Below are 17,097 nucleotides of genomic sequence, written 5' to 3'. Positions count from 1 at the left end.
ACTATTTTTACAGACAAGGCATACTAGATGACAATATATTATTACACGATATATGGTGGGATATGATTGCACTGTGACCTAACTAAATTGATTTTGATAGGTAATAAAGTTGCCAGTACTGCGGTGTGTTTGACATTGAGTACATATTCAATACCGTATGTTCCAGTATTGTAGTATGTGCATCACTGTCTACATATACAATACTAATTTATGTTGATATTTTAGTATTCCACCTAGCAATGTTCTGAATATATCGAGTTTTATTCTGTAGATAAAGCTGGTACTGGAACTTAATATCAATTATATCATTAAAAGAGCGTGGCTCAGTGAAAACAGGTACATTAAGATGTCGATATTCTACTCTGATAAGTACGTTCATTTTCAATACTACTATAACAACCTGATATATAGGGTAAAACTACACCGAAATCCAACATATGTTCTACTTCTGAGCTTGTACCAAGACAAAACCGATTATATGACGTACATCGAATGGCTCTTATCGATCGCGTATAATCACACGCTACCTCACTGAAAAAAACTGCGTATATTTCATTGTATTGCAGGTCGAAGACTAGTTTTATACACATAGAGTTATAGCCCAATTCTTCATATTCGCCTTATCTCACTTTCGTTTCCATTAAAGTTATGTTTGCCATTTTAAGTAATCTCTGAAGAATCTTCTCTTAATTATTACCCTTTCTTATCTACGATTGGATTGATAAAATGTAGCTATTTTTCATTCGTCTTCGGTGCCACCGGTTATGGACAGTAAACACATCAATCATTGGAGCTGACACAAAATGCTGAAATAAACACTTTTAACTTCAAGGCGAGCAAACAGTGAACGTAATAACGGTGACATTTATTTTTATTCAAAATGGTATTTAGCTATTTTTCTTCTGCTAAAAGAAATTGAAAAAAAATAATGGCTGTGAAAGATCATATCAGTATCATAAATCGACGCAATCTCGCGAGATGCATTAAAGTGATAATTGGGAGCCTGAAACTTCTCAATTTGCTTGTGTTATCTGTGTCTGTTGATTCATTACACAATCGTCAACACGCGTCAACTATTACCACATTTTTATTGGCGATATAAGTCGCACCTGCATGTCGTTATAGGACTAGATTTACAATTCTTCTACCAGTGAGTCTGTGACGTCATTTGTTTCCATTTCTGACATCAAGCATGCGCGTGTCTGAGAAAGCAATGCCATCCACAGAGCATAACCTCACAATATACTGTAACAATGTTCTTTGTTTTTTTTCCGATTTTGTGCTTTATCTTTTTAGGTGAAAGATTGGTTCTGACTTCATACGTCGAAATAATAACACCATAAATCATTCGATCATGTGAATCACAAGTTGTTTTTGATAAATAAGGTGGTATATATTATGTCACCAACCATAGACCTGAAAAAATAGTGACATGCTAGCTCTGTTTAAGAATGACCACAGTTGCATGTTCTTGTTTTCTAGGGTTTACACGTCAACCTAAAGTCAGTAATGGACTGTTTAACACGACCCGTGAAACATACCGAACGATCCAAAATGGCTGTCACCCTTGTGTGACTAAATGAGGAAAACAGAGTTTAGGTAAGATCAAAGAAACCAATCATTGGAGTAGGTCATTTATTTTACACAATCCATTAAGCAGTGACGCATGATATGGTTATAGTATTGTACAAATATCTATTTAATCGTTGATCAATAAATAGTATAAATATCAGCATTCCATACCCAGTATCGTCGTGTGTGTTGGCTTCGCTCACAGGGGAACTGTAAAGTTGTGCGTAATTTAAAGTGTGCATGCAGCGTAACTTTTACGACTCTGGGAGAGAATGATGCTATTGCGTTACGGTTAATAAGTCCCATGTTCCAACTAAAATAACAAAAAACTATCCCATTCAAATCAGTCAGCCAAATTCCCTAAGGTTTGCGTGTACGTGCTATAGTGGAAAATTGCTTCTTCAGAAAGAACATGTAGTCCAATACAGAAGTCGTGGACCATAGAATACGATGCCTTATTTTTAGTTTATACAGAAATCTGTAATACAATTTCCGATATAGAACCTTTCTACTCTGAAGTGGTTTGTAGCTTTTTTTTCTATAAATCAGCTTTTCCGTCATAAAGGTCGAAAATATCCTAAACTGAAAGGAAATTAAAGAATTGTGAGTCTTCACCGACAATGATTAAGTTTCTGTTGTCGAATACTTTGACTCACTGTTCGGCATAATTTACGCTAAACAATACATACTGTTGATTTGCCAATATACTTTGTTAATTGTAGACATGTCGATGGTTACCTCTATTCAATTCGCTTAGAGAATATAACATTCTTTTTGTTAATTAATTCTGTGATCAATAAAACATTTACATTTACGTGACTAAATACAAAGCAATAGACAAGAATATAGTCGATGAAGCATGGACATATTTCCAGGCGGCCTTCAGTATAATCATTATTTAATATTTTTAATACATGTAACGTTATAAATAACTACATAAAAACTGTTATATTACTATGGAAACATTTAAATTATTGATAAAACTATAATAAATATTCACACCATGCAGCTATGTAGTAATTAGTCATGCTCGAGTCTGAAACAGACTGTACGATCATCTACTCCTGAGCCAGTGGTTTCAAGAGTAACTGAAGGGTCAATAGATGCAAATTAGGTGTTTTACTGGCATTTTTTCGGAATTGCTAATTATTTCAAAATAAAAATAAAAATTTGGATCGATAATAGATATATTTATTTGCTTTATTCGCATTCCATATTGTTTTGCTTAAGCTCACATTAAATCATGTACAACTAATTACAATCCAAGCATCAACGTGTTCACTTCATCAGTCATGTATTTAAAACAGTGATATATTGCGATTCTTAAAAGTCAACTTTAATTGAAGATACCAAAACGTAATTGTCAAGATTTTGAGAATCTTACGACCTTGTGTATGTGAATAATCGTGGGTCTAAGAAAAATGAAAACAAGCAAAATTATTATCAGTAACTATATCGTACGACATCATTTTGCGATATAAAATATGTTTGACTAAATTTGCGGTCAGCTAGGCAATAGTTCTTACAAACTATTTTTTTGTATTACCATATCATGGTAGACTTTTAGCCGATCTGAAAATGTTGTGCGCACATGTCATATTTATGTTCTGATATTGAAATAAACAAGCTAAATCTTTAGTTAACCATTGACATCAAGCAGTATTCGACCTTTTATGCAAATACAAATACAGGTTACATATTCATACACCCAAAGACATGTAACACTGTTGGCCGAATAGATTGGATCTTAAAAGTATTTCCCATGGTCGTTTTCGATATGGGTTTCATGTAATGCATGCAACAATTTCCCGAATTCATTGTTTAATTACAATTCATTTGAATATATAAATATCAAATTCAAAACTTTCGCTGTACCGAATGATTATCGGTTATATGTATACTTTCGCAAACCGCACACAAACTCAAAGAATGGACCATGGCTTACAGTAAATTACCAAGACGAATTGGGTAAATGTTGTCAGAAACACCTGCAACCCGTTTGACATTGTATTGTTCTGAACACAACTAAATAAACACAAAATATTTAAATCTAACCACTATTTTATACATCTCAAAAAAATATGAAACTGGAAACAGAAAATAACATACCAAATCTCGATCTTTAAAGTCATATAGGAAAATGTACAAGTCTAGGAACACAAAACAAATGCCTGACAAAAATTGGCAAAACCATCTACAAGAACAAAATCCAACAACCGACCTTACACTATATAGTCAAATCAGTAAGAGAAAGATGCACATGAAGTGATGCCAGGTGTTTCAAAAGTGACCACATCCTGATCCACATATGGTACCCGTCGCATGTCACATGTCATGTTTTTGTGTTAACAAAATATATCGTACAACAGATTAGTGACATTGATTCAAGCTGATATAATCAGTTTTAGTGTATTTAACTACAAGCTCATTGTATCTTCCAAAAAAGTTTTATAGCTATGTAACGGTGATTAAAAAAAGTTCATTAATGGCTTCGTTCAAAAACGTACTTGTTCAGTTTTAAATTGTAGATTATAATTGTGATATTTGAGAAATTATTTTGTTAAGCAGTAGTAAAGGCACCTTCTTTATATAAGTAACGGGGAACGGTGTCTTGCATTACATAACATTGTTTTGGCTTGTACGTTTAGTGATGTGATAGATAAGCTAAAGTTTCAAAGCTTTGTAGTGCGCGCATACATCGCTGAGTTTGAAATCAATATACAAATAGTCGTAATTGTGATGTGTTGCTCGAAGGCACACGAATTTATAAATTTAAAGTGCATAATTTGTTGTTAGCCACAATCCGCCATTGGGTGATAAATAGCAACTATGTTAAGGGTTATCCATAAATTACTGTGTTATCCCGGGGCGAATGTGAAGACGACTATTTTATGGTAGAGTTTTCCAGTACTTTTAAAGATAAAATTGCTGTGTTGTGAATAATGATGTTACTCGGCTTTCCGCGCTGTATATCCGTAAGGCTACATTTACTCAACTACACATAGAGTAGATTCAAAGTAACACTTTTATTCATCAGCAATTCTATAAATACTACTCTTAGTCTACTGTAGTTGTGGTCCTTTAAATAATCCCATGCAAATCCGATAACAACATTTCCTTCGATAATACTAAGCTTGTTATATGATTTTCATCAGTGGAATACTATAATTCAATTCTGTGTGGCCACATCTGGTCAGTATTCCATTTCATCCCTATTTGTAACATGTTTCCTTTGAATTATAGTGATTGTTGTCGACGACAAATTGTTCCATCAATTTAAGTAAAGAGACCGTCATCGATAAGGTCATATTATTTCTTAATGACTTGAGGTATGTTTGGTTCTGTCGACTGCAGGACGCCACGCTTGATATATTTCGTAGTTTAAGCGATTTACGTTTTTTACAATATAAAAATGAGCGTATATTTCCAGTATCGCGTCTTTGATCATTATACATAAATTTACCCAAGTAACTACACGTAATATCGTATATATCATATCTGTATACACAGTTAATTTATGCCCTAAAGCTACTATTTTTATTTAAATTACCAGTATATTTATGCAAATATTCAATTACTTGTGATCGTTACCAGATTAAATATAGCTTTGTATACTTCTGTATTTGACAATATTACGATCAATATAATTATAACAGTAAAACTGAATCGTATACATTGTAAAATGCTGTATAATTATATAAAGTGTCGTATTTAAATGTTTCATTACAGACATAGACATAGATTTTTCTATACAGTAATGCATTTCGCGAAATGATCAAAATTACCATGTTGTAAGAATTGTTCTTACCTAGGTTAATTCTTTACCATTTCGAATAATTATGCATGCTGTATGTGGCCATAACATCTCACCCATATAATTCAATCTCAAATGAAATAAAGACGTGTTATAAATAAATTATCTTTTCAATCTAATGCATCATTGGTTTTGTGACAGAGTAAAATAATTGTTACACTACAAGAAAAGATAATCTTACGTTGAATATGCCTGCAAAGTATATATAACAAATCTCACTGGTTTTTGTTGATAACAAATCTCTTTTATAATTTCCTGTTTTTGATTCTGACCATCCATGTTGGTATGTTCTCGGATTTACCGAAATATTAAGCTGCTGATGTTATTAAGTTTTTTTTTAATTCATATGTTTTATTAATGACATGGACGCCGTTACGTGTTGTGATGTGATAACATCGTGTCCGAATGCACCAAACTTACCCACCCACTGTATTCGTATGGAGCATGGTCGAGTTGTATTGTATATGACGAACAAGTTAGCATGTCTCACTCTCCGTTGAATACATAACTGAACATTATACAAGTAAATCTCTTGTCACGAGGCCAATGATGCCAAGCCCTAGGACCTTGTGTGTATTGTCACAATGTTGCCCCGGGCGACCACATGCACACATCAAGCACATAAGTACACTCTTGATGAATGTTTTTTGAATTCAAACTGACTGGTGTAGAGCTCCATGCCAGTTACTGAGTCCCTAAGCTTCTGAATGTCTACAGCAGCAATATTACGTTGCCTATGATTAACTTCGAATATCTATAAGGCATGGTCTAATGGACAACCGATGTAAAGCGACAAATTCGCAATTTATTTGCAAATTACCCCCAAATCCTTATCAAATGGAAAGAAGCGTTTATATCAAACTTTTCACAAATTGCGTTACTAAGTACTTTTTCGAAAAATTATATAACGGAATCGCGCTTAATAATGAATAAATAAGCTTCAGTTGAGGTATTTTAATCCCAAATAAATTTACGTGTGAGAGTGTGACGGCGACATCAGTACCGATATGCCAAGTGATAGATTTATTGGAAAAAGTTATCACAAAAGTTATTTGATAAAAATGTCTTTGTTATTCTCGTCTAAATGGTTATGATGTTTGATGGCAGTGACTAATATTTTCCAATATGTCGGACGCAGTAACATGTAGTAAAATGGAAGTTAACATTCTCCGCAATACATAATTACCTACACAAGCAGCAATTACGAAAATAATAATGTCATAAGTGCCGAGTTTTAATCAGTATGTAATCTTCGTTAACGAAGGTTGTATTTCTAGTCATTTGTAATTTGCAACGAGAAACTGATATTATACTGATAATTACATTTTTTACAATTGCTTTTTACCAATAAATTAAAAATGTTCAAAATTAGGTGTGTTTACAACATGACTACAATCACTTGGGTTAAGTATACTATATTACGCACACGCCACGCGGCGTATGTGTCGTATTGTTTATTTACGCAAGGTGACGCTGTGTTGCTTTGAACGCATTGCGTTTAATATCTTTAAGTATCTATGATTTAACGTTGACAAATGCGGAATCGAATAGTATTGAAGATGGTTAAAAAATGCATGTAGTATACATGTACGTACTACGGTATTCATGAAAATGGTGTATGAAAATGATTCGTAGTAGGATGTTACAATAACGTCCAGGTTTGGCTAATTGACTAATTGTCGAAGTTGGCCAAAAAATGTTCCGACAAAGGGATCAAGCCAGTTTACGGAGCACTTTCTAGATTAATAGTCACCAAGCTTTACTGCGTTGACATAGCAACTATCGGAAAACATAACTTTTAACAACCACGATCGACGATCGATAGAGGTATCTTTCATATGCGACACTGGAGTAAGTGTATGAGGTAAAAGGCGGCAATGCTACACGGGAAGTAGATAGATTATTGACTTCCAAATCTCAATTAGACCAATAATTGCTGGAATGAAGATTATTTGAAACCTTCAGTAATGGGAAACTGTATGTAAATAGATAATGAGTAATCTGTGGTTTTCGCACTTTGAATAGACATAGCGTTAATTGTCAAGCCGCCTAAATGCCAGAACACGTCATCAGTGAAGTAAAGCGAACCCATTTGGGTTAGTTAGTATACATTTATGAGTGATTCTCAATGACGTAATTATATGATATTGCTATTCATGTCGAAATTTCTATTGACGCAACAAACGCAACTTTTATAACTTCATGTCAAGCTGATTGATGCAAGGGAAATATAAATCAAATCCATAACAGTTGAGTTAATTGAAACGGACCAATAAATAAAATGGGTCTGTGAAATTGTGATGCTGACAGTCTGTACACTAGATAGCTCATCGAACCATGTCAAAATATGCCTACTCTATTCAAATCCAGATCCGAGTCTCTAGTAAACGAATAGTGAATATTTTTTCTGCATTTTTTAATAGAACGTAAAGCGGAACTTGAGAAAAAAAGTTGTCGAGCTTTAAGCTATGACGAACACCTGGCATTTTGGAATTTACAATGTGAATATCAGGAAACTCGAGTCTAAGAATATATTTAGTTCGCTGTAGAGATTCGTTACCTTTGACGTATTATATTGACACTTCCGAATTAGTATTCAATGACTCGTATCATTGAAACAAAATTAATTTTGTCAGAAATATAATATTATTAGTCAGCATCGAATTGTATATTCAATATAAGACTACGTATACGTCTTCTTCGCAGGAGCAGACTTGATGTCTGCATGTTGTTGGTAGTGTAACGCTAAGAATTTCATAATAAATTAACTTAGTGAAAACAGCAGTGGATATTTTCCTTACAATTTGTTCTGTTTTCGATATATAACGATGTAATCAGGATAATTGAGAGAATACAATTGAGTTTATCTAAGTCTCTAAGTACACAGTGGGTCTAATTAAAGAAAAGTAACTGAAAACGAGTTGTTCTCCATACTTTGTATAATTGCTAAGTAGTGAGTGATGTTTTTATAACCCACTCTTATTTCCAGACTTGACTGCAAAGTACAGTGACGAAATTGCTTGAGTAAGACGAATAATTACTGCTATATACATGTTAGAAATGATAAAATAGACAGCAACGTTATCGACATTCGTAAAACCTACTACCACCGGCAACAAAACTGACAGCTACATCAAACAACAATAATCAATGTGACACTGTCATAGGGTTCGTAAAGCCGATCAAATATTAATCTACCGACAAGATTGATTAATAAATGATTACCGAGACGCTATGTATATCTGGCTGTGTATGATATGTATTTTTCCAGTGCACTGATCCAAAGTTCACAAAACGCCGCGCCTCGAGGTGAACTGGACAGGAACGGAGTTGATTTTAAATCGAATACTCGACGGTGAACATAAGGGTATGTCTGAATTTCTCAACTGACACGGAAACGGGGAAAATAGTATCAAATCGTGCATACCTGAAATCGTAGCAACGATCGCCATGACAACAAATGTAGTCATCTTGGGTTGTGTGCCGTGCGTCGCTGGAAGACAGTGTTCCGCCATCCGTGTGTATTATAAGCCTCGTAGATGAAGCGCCTAGCAAGCAAATGAGAAGCAAATATGCATGTTGAGTGGATTTCCTCTCGAAGCACACATCGGGTAGTCTCTGCGGGAAAAAAGAAAGATACACGGTTATTCGGAGTGTTACCTCTGCAACTGCGAGTGCGCTGTATGCTGTATGCAAATTAGAAAGAATGATTAGTCGTCCACTATTTTGAACAAATGTTACGTCACGTCAAACCCTGCATCAAATAAAACAAGACAATTCATAACCCAAATGGTGTAGTGCTTCCTCGGGAAAAAATAAAAGGGTCCATCAGAATGGTAAATCCATCATCGATATGAGGTCTATTGATTGGACATCATATTAACCACACAAGTAAAAGCTCCTTGTATAGTTGTAGCGACATTTCCATGTTAATTGAACATTCTGTTCTAGGTACAATATATAAATACAAAGGTGCATTTAATCATTTCAAAAGAGTCCATGTGTTCACTAATTACAAATGACAAGGTTACGAAATGTTAGGTCGACCAGCATCAAAGGCCGAACAAACAAAGTTAGAAACGTTATTAACTCAAATAGTTGCGAATCGTGTTACCATTTTGAAAATACCCATTTCCGTGATGAACGGAATCGATATATTATATTAAATTTGCGATACGGTACTTCGCTGTAGATGTGATTTTCCGAAACACAAGTATATATTATTTGGCCCTAATTAATAAAGATACTGCCAATCAAATCAACTGTCAGTTTATTTTATTTATACGCGAAGTTATAAAAATATGAATATCACTAGTCTGGAATTGTTACCATCAGTTTATTCAATAACACAATATCCATCAATTATTTAAAATTGTGACATGTGGTGATCATGTAGCACGGTTACGAGAATATGACGATGCGTGTTTACGAAGTTGAGATGTCGCAAACTAGTATTGATGTGGTGTTTACAGAAACGTGTGGTGGTCATCGGGGACAAACCCTTCCACTTTGATCGCGTTATTAATCTTGGTGATTATTGCTGCGTTTGACAACCGAAAAAAGTATTTACGGAATGTTCGATTGCGTTGTACCAGTGGCACTGCTCAAAAGAAACCCTATTCAATCGGTGGGCCTAGATGCCACCCAACAGTAATTATTCAAATACAGTTTAACTGTAGTGTGTTGAACTCTTTACTCTGGTTCAATCTGTCCGTTTCCATAAACACTTATGTATTTTTTTAAATAGCAGACTTTCACATCACTTGTCAGCTGCAATTCGTTTTATACACCGACACTTCAAATCAAATATCGACTTGTTTTTTTGTTTACCACGCCTGTTCTCTGCAGCTGGGTTTGTGATTGGATTTCAGCGAGAAGAATCGCATTTCTGCCGTTAGCGACGAGTGATAGGAGACCGGGTATTGAAAATGTTTCCGACATGCGATGTAACAAACATGTTAAAATGCTGGTGTGGAGATCGATGTAGCTGCTCAAACGTCTTTCACTTACGTCGCATACTTTTTTAATAAACACTGCAATAATCTGCACATACATATAATACTGCGAAAAGCATACATCACATAAAATGTCTATGCATTAGAATAGTCTTTTTGTGTATATATTTTTATATATTTTTATATTTTAGTGTCAAACCATGTCCAATGGCATGGGGAATATTTGCTGAATTGAACACGTGAAATAAGGCCCTAATTATCTTTTAATTAACCGAATTCATCATTTACTTGTTTTAAACGATAATTTGAAACAGTGTCAGTGTTGGAATAATTTGGCTTGTATACATATACTATGAGCCCCTCACTGAACATGCTAGTGCATCTATTTCTCACGATGCTGCCTCCTCCTTCTCCTCCTCCTCCTTCTCCTGTCACCAGCCATGTATAATATAGTTAACTTCTGCTTTCACACTATACAAATATGTCCGTCTTCCTGTATATGGCATCTTCAATTGTTTATCTCAGTATAACTGCCCGAGCAGTACTGTTACTTTCCCCGAGTCTAGAAATGTGTTATTTCTATGAATTCAGAATAAACTTTGTCACAGTTTAACGTTTCTGAAATATATTTCTTTTTACAAAATGTGCACAGTGTGCTTCCTACTCGATGGAATTTGCGATACGGTGTCGGGTTCGCCCAAATTAAAAATGTTTACGGGCACACTGCTAGAATTCAATTCACTTCACCGTATATGTGCTCTTATTATGATTAGTTTAACTGTATGTTTGCCTTCTCTATGCATATTTCACCTGGGCTCGGGTGTCCGATCAATCATCAGTGTATATTACATGTACTCATCAAGTTGTCTATCAACAAAGCCATAAACAAATGACACGTATCGTGGTAAAGACCTTGAGATTGAACGTGAGCAAGCAAACGCAAATAGACTTCACGAAAACACGCGAAAAATCGAAAGGTTGTCGGTGTATCAAAGCGGACACTCAAGGACGTCGTCTTCGGTGACAACAACGCATTAATATGACAAGATAATCATTTCCTTCATGCTCAACATAGTTTTATCGTTATATGATCACGTGGTACATCAAGCTTGGCCGAGAAAAGTTGATAATGGGGTTGCATCTCATTTCCATAGTGCTATTGGATTTTCAGAGAGACGATATCTATATGTCTGCTGAATACGCAATATTCGACGTTTCCAGAGGTGTGTATGTTGATCTTCAGTCTATCCAATTGTCCTTATGCGGTCCAATAACACACGTATTGGCCTGACTGAGGTCGATATTAAGAATCACTATTCCGATTGGTTCCATTAACCGACTGAGGCAAATAGGATTGAACCCTGCAATAGCCAGTGGGACGCTTACATGACAATTACTTTTTTGTCTCAGTGTACATCAGTATATTTTTTTGCATCAAATATCTGACGAAAAGCTTATGCTGATGCGCTCTCGGAAAATAGACATATCGACTATTTGTCTTATGACTGGACAGCCATGACCTTATTGAGATTGCGCAACTTGGTTTTCCATCTAAACATCTATGCTATTTCACACGGTCTTTTTGAATAGAATAGAAAACTCATGATAGGAATCTAAACACTGCTGGGATCACTGTCATAAACAGACAACAGACGGTTTTGACGTGCGAGTCAAAGTGCTCTACCTTAGTCCCTGTAGTAATCATTATTGTACAAACTACATGAGATGGTGAATAATAATGAATTATAACGGTGCTATGGCTCTCATTATTCTGAGACGTTCACTGGAATAAACAACAACTTATAGCAAATGAAGTTGGAAAGGTGAATCCAATAGATCAACGTCAAATCCTTGCTCATATACATAATTATTAACATTAATATCGACCAGTAATATTCAAATAATAAAACTGAATGATGGAACCCCAGACTAGTTGTCTTAATTGTCTACTGAAGCGAAGCGTTCGACGTAAGACTGTGGATAATTACAAACTTGTACAACGAGCCAACCAAAGGGCGTTGTATAAATACAAGGGGGTCCCGCGGGGGAAGTAATAAAAATGTAAATTTCCACTAGAATTGTGTATTTATGAGCACTGTTATTAAGTATAATAATTGGGATTACATGAATGAAGTGGCTAGGCACGTGACACGCGACATTAACGTTAATGGTCATGACACTCAATTAATAATAAATATTAGCGAATACATAGACTGTCGGGCATTAAAGATTGATGGGAAAATAAAAGTAGTGATGAGATGAAAGAATCTCGCGTTCAGAATTTTAAAACAGAAATAATGTCGTGCTTGTAGGCGATATTAAAAGGCTTGCGATTTCCGTGAACAAGTTGTCGCCAAGCGGACATATGGAGGTGTTGTAATGATTCGGGCATTCAATGTCACTAGGGCATATCTGAGGATATGGCGACAAAATAAAAATCGGGAAGTCATACATTGTAACACAGTAGGGTGAATCATATCCCGATGTCTGGAATAAATGTCTAAATTGTGCGGTTTGTACGACTCCAAAGTTGCATTCACAAGGTGTAAAGGAAATTAAGCTGCGTCTGTGTATATGCTGCAAAATGTGCACTATTTTACGACATGTTACGACTTGTCTACATTTAAATACTTCACCTGTATGAATCACGTGTTTTCTCACGAAATAATGCCTACATTTCCACTAAACGCATTGCAGTCACACAAGTTATATATGTAAAGTGTCGGATTCAATGAAAATATTTTTGTTTTGAACGGTACAATGATAATTTACTATGAATGAAAAACAGTTCCAGTGGGATTTACCGAATTCCAATGATAAATTCTGTAAACCGTTAGATACTGGTTGCTTGGGTGTTTAATTGTCGTTTTAAGATAGCATGACATTAATCGCTGATACAGTGTTAGGTTCATCTAAACAGTCATTTGTATGTTATGAATAACAATGAGTACATACGTCACCAATGTCAACAACCACATGCGCATGCGCCCACATTAACTGGCGACGCTGACCAATGTATGAAGGGTTTATTTTATGAACATGCCTAACGAAGGTACCACACGTGCACCCACGCAGAAACACGACTGTTGAATTCAAATGTCACATACGCGTTATTGTACGTTACTTCAAACTTAAACGCGTTTATTTGTTGTCTACCTACGTCATCACAAATTTGCGACAATAATAACTAAAATGTCACTCCAAGCATTTATTTGACCTAAATACAGGTTTGTGAATTTAAAATGTGTGATTTGAAACGCTGGGTAATCCAGGCAATTTGAACTCGCATTGTTTGTAAACTTCAAATAAGATTGCACGTTGCGGACGGATTCTAACAGATTATGACGCCATCAGAAAATCTCAATGATCCATTATTATCAGAAAACTAAATTTGTCTGGTTTATTCGTTCTAATATTTGTTTATGTCACTGAACCACAGCGGGAAAATGTGATACACTTTAGTGGCGCCTAAAAGCACTCTAAACAGCCATGGCAAATATATTGCTTGATCATGGAGAAAAATACAACACATTGCACTCACCCTGAATTTAGTTGCTCGTCATTGTGTATTAATTAACATTGGCAGTTTAGATTAGAGATTGTCTGGTACACCATTTGACTGTCTTTTATCACTACGTGATATAAACACACTTGAATTGGTTGTTTTGAAAATATTTAGGTCCATAAATAGTTTCAGCATAAGTGTGGTTATCTCCCATGCCCACTCAGTGAGCTAGACGAGTGTATTATTGACTGTTATGGACACCCTAACTATATACAAATATACTTATCGCACGTGACGCGCCTCGATTACCTAGAATGCATTGCAATCTTGTGATTAGGAAACTATCATTTGCTCGGAAAAATGCCGAACTGGGACGTACTTTAGATATTTGTTTATGATCCTCGCCGTTTCATTGACTTTGGACATCTGAACAAATTGTTTACATCAACAAAATACCAACAACAATTAGATTTAGTTCGTGTATTAACTTTGAGAATTATGGTAGTAGAACATAGTTGACCATTTTGTGTGAGAATGAGCTTGAAATAAGTTTGGAAATGTTAATTTAGCCATTTTTAATATATGTTCCTTTCATAGTTGAATGTTTAATTATTTCCAAAGCAATCTCTACGATTTCCATCGTTATTGTACTCTATGATCAAGGCCAGAAACACATCGTTTCTTATCTTTTGACTTTAAAACACTGTGAGTTGATTTCTCCCACGCTTATTCCCGGGGAAATTGACTACCGTAGGGAGGATGATTTAGAATAAAAATAGTTTGAAGAAACAGGCCTACAAACATTGGTATCATCCTTAATTGAAATAATACCAGTGATTTAAAAAAAGAGACTAAGAAAACAATTACGCGTAATGAGGAAATGAGGACCATAATCATGCGAGAATAGTTACGTGTAATGGTAAAATGGACACGTGTAATGATAGAACGGCTACGTGTAATGAGAAAGTATAATGTCTTTGCATAACGGTTATTTTTATATGACACAGATACACACTGGATTGGGAATACAACACATTGTCATCTACATATTTATAACTTTTTGACATGTTGTGGTGATATCTGATCCGTGATAATTTACGACTCGGTTATCAGTAATACTAAATCATAACATTAGATGAGTATAGTACTACTGCATTTTGGGTCAAGTCCCTGATGTCATTTTACAATAGACTTCATTGTAGCACATTCCGGCAGTAATATTGTCACATCAAAGACCGTAGGCAAACTGTCAGATTGTGCAGTACTCGAGTGATCCTGCAACGTTTCATTTATTATACAGTCGTAGTAAATTTTATTTGTTGCGAGTCTTCGAGGCATTCAATAAATGGAACACTAAAGGTCATGAGCTTTAGATTCTATTTATCGAAGCTGTCATTTGATAATTCAAAATTCACGCTTTCTTGTAAAAACAATTAGATGTACATGCCACAGGGATTTTGTTCTAACAGTGTGATTCAGATAGTGTGTTATTCTTGAATGATAATCATGTCGTCACGTTACAGGATGCAAAAGCGCAAAATTGAAGATATAGTCACTTCTCACTGAAAGAGTACAATGATATCAACGTTATATCGCCACGTCACACTAAAGGAGTGCAATGTCAACGTTATATCGTCACATTGCACTGAAGGGTTTAATATTGACGTTATATCGCCACGTTACACTAAAGGAGTGCAATGTCAACGCTATATCGTCACATTGCACTGAAGGGTTTAATATTGACATTATATCGCCACGTCACACTAAAGGAGTGCAATGTCAACGCTATATCGTCACATTGCACTGAAGGGTTTAATATTGACGTTATATCGCCACGTCACACTAAATGAGTGCAATGTCAACGCTATATCGTCACATTGCACTGAAGGGTTTAATATTGACGTTATATCGCCACGTCACACTAAAGGAGTGCAATGTCAACGCTATATCGTCACATTGCACTGAAGGGTTTAATATTAACGTTATATCGCCACGTCACACTAAAGGAGTGCAATGTCAACGCTATATCGTCACATTGCACTGAAGGGTTTAATATTGACGTTATATCGCCATGTCACACTAAAGGAGTGCAATGTCAACGCTATATCGTCACATTGCACTGAAGGGTTTAATATTGACGTTATATCGCCACGTCACACTAAAGGAGTGCAATGTCAACGCTATATCGTCACATTGCACTGAAGGGTTTAATATTGACGTTATATCGCCACGTTACACTAAAGGAGTGCAATGTCAACGCTATATCGTCACATTGCACTGAAGGGGTTTAATATTGACGTTATATCGCCACGTCACACTAAAGGAGTGCAATGTCAACGCTATATCGTCACATTGCACTGAAGGGTTTAATATTGACGTTATATCGCCACGTTACACTAAAGGAGTGCAATGTCAACGCTATAACGTCACATTGCACTGAAGGGTTTAATATTGACGTTATATCGCCACGTTACACTAAAGGAGTGCAATGTCAACGCTATATCGTCACATTGCACTGAAGGGTTTAATATTGACGTTATATCGCCACGTCACACTAAAGGAGTGCAATGTCAACGCTATATCGTCACATTGCACTGAAGGGTTTAATATTGACGTTATATCGCCACGTCACACTAAAGGAGTGCAATGTCAACGCTATATCGTCACATTGCACTGAAGGGTTTAATATTGACGTTATATCGCAACGTTACACCAAAGGAGTACAATGTCAACGCTATATCGTCACATTGCACTGAAGGGTTTAATATTGACGTTATATCGCCACGTTACACCAAAGGAGTACAATGTCAACGCTATATCGTCACATTGCACTGAAGGGTTTAATATTGACGTTATATCGCCACGTTACACTTAAGGAGTGCAATGAGTGAACTGTTGTGTCTGATTTTACCAACTATACACTTGTATTACAAATACCATTCATGTCATAGCAGTTGTCGAGGCCCTGTGTGATTGCCGCTGCCGCTGTTTTGTATGTTTCACGCCCTTTTGTGCCACATCTATCTCCTGACGTAACAATCAATTCCGTCATTTACTGTAGATTCATAGGTTATTAAAACGTTTACCGATACTCATGACGGAAGTTATGCCGTAACAAGATGCGAGTGACGTAACGTCACCGAACTGAAGCGGTGATAACTACACCACCCAGCAACCAATGAACGTTTAATGTAAAACGCACGTGGACTTGAAAAAGTCGCGTGTATGTTTCAGCGACAAACAAAACAAAA

General features: G+C 35.7%; 1 protein-coding gene across 3 annotated transcripts in view; it reads right to left on the bottom strand.

Annotated features, from left to right (window-relative positions):
- LOC100367399 (neuronal acetylcholine receptor subunit alpha-10-like) overlaps window positions 1–17,097 on the bottom strand; it is a 90,029-nt gene that overhangs the window by 32,673 nt on the left and 40,259 nt on the right. For all 3 annotated transcript variants that reach the window (XM_085504782.1, XM_078006449.2, XM_085504783.1), the window contains exon 2: window positions 8,814–9,004. In XM_085504782.1, coding sequence (XP_085360908.1) covers window positions 8,814–8,901 — 88 coding nt within the window. In that variant the 5' untranslated portion in view covers window positions 8,902–9,004. The remainder of the gene's footprint in view (window positions 1–8,813; window positions 9,005–17,097) is intronic.

This window comes from Saccoglossus kowalevskii, chromosome 10 (assembly GCF_978046115.1).
Source record: "Saccoglossus kowalevskii chromosome 10, keSacKowa6.1, whole genome shotgun sequence".
Lineage (NCBI taxonomy): Eukaryota > Metazoa > Hemichordata > Enteropneusta > Harrimaniidae > Saccoglossus > Saccoglossus kowalevskii.
The sequence above is the reverse complement of the archived record's forward strand: the minus strand, read 5'-3'. Positions and strand labels throughout refer to the sequence as shown.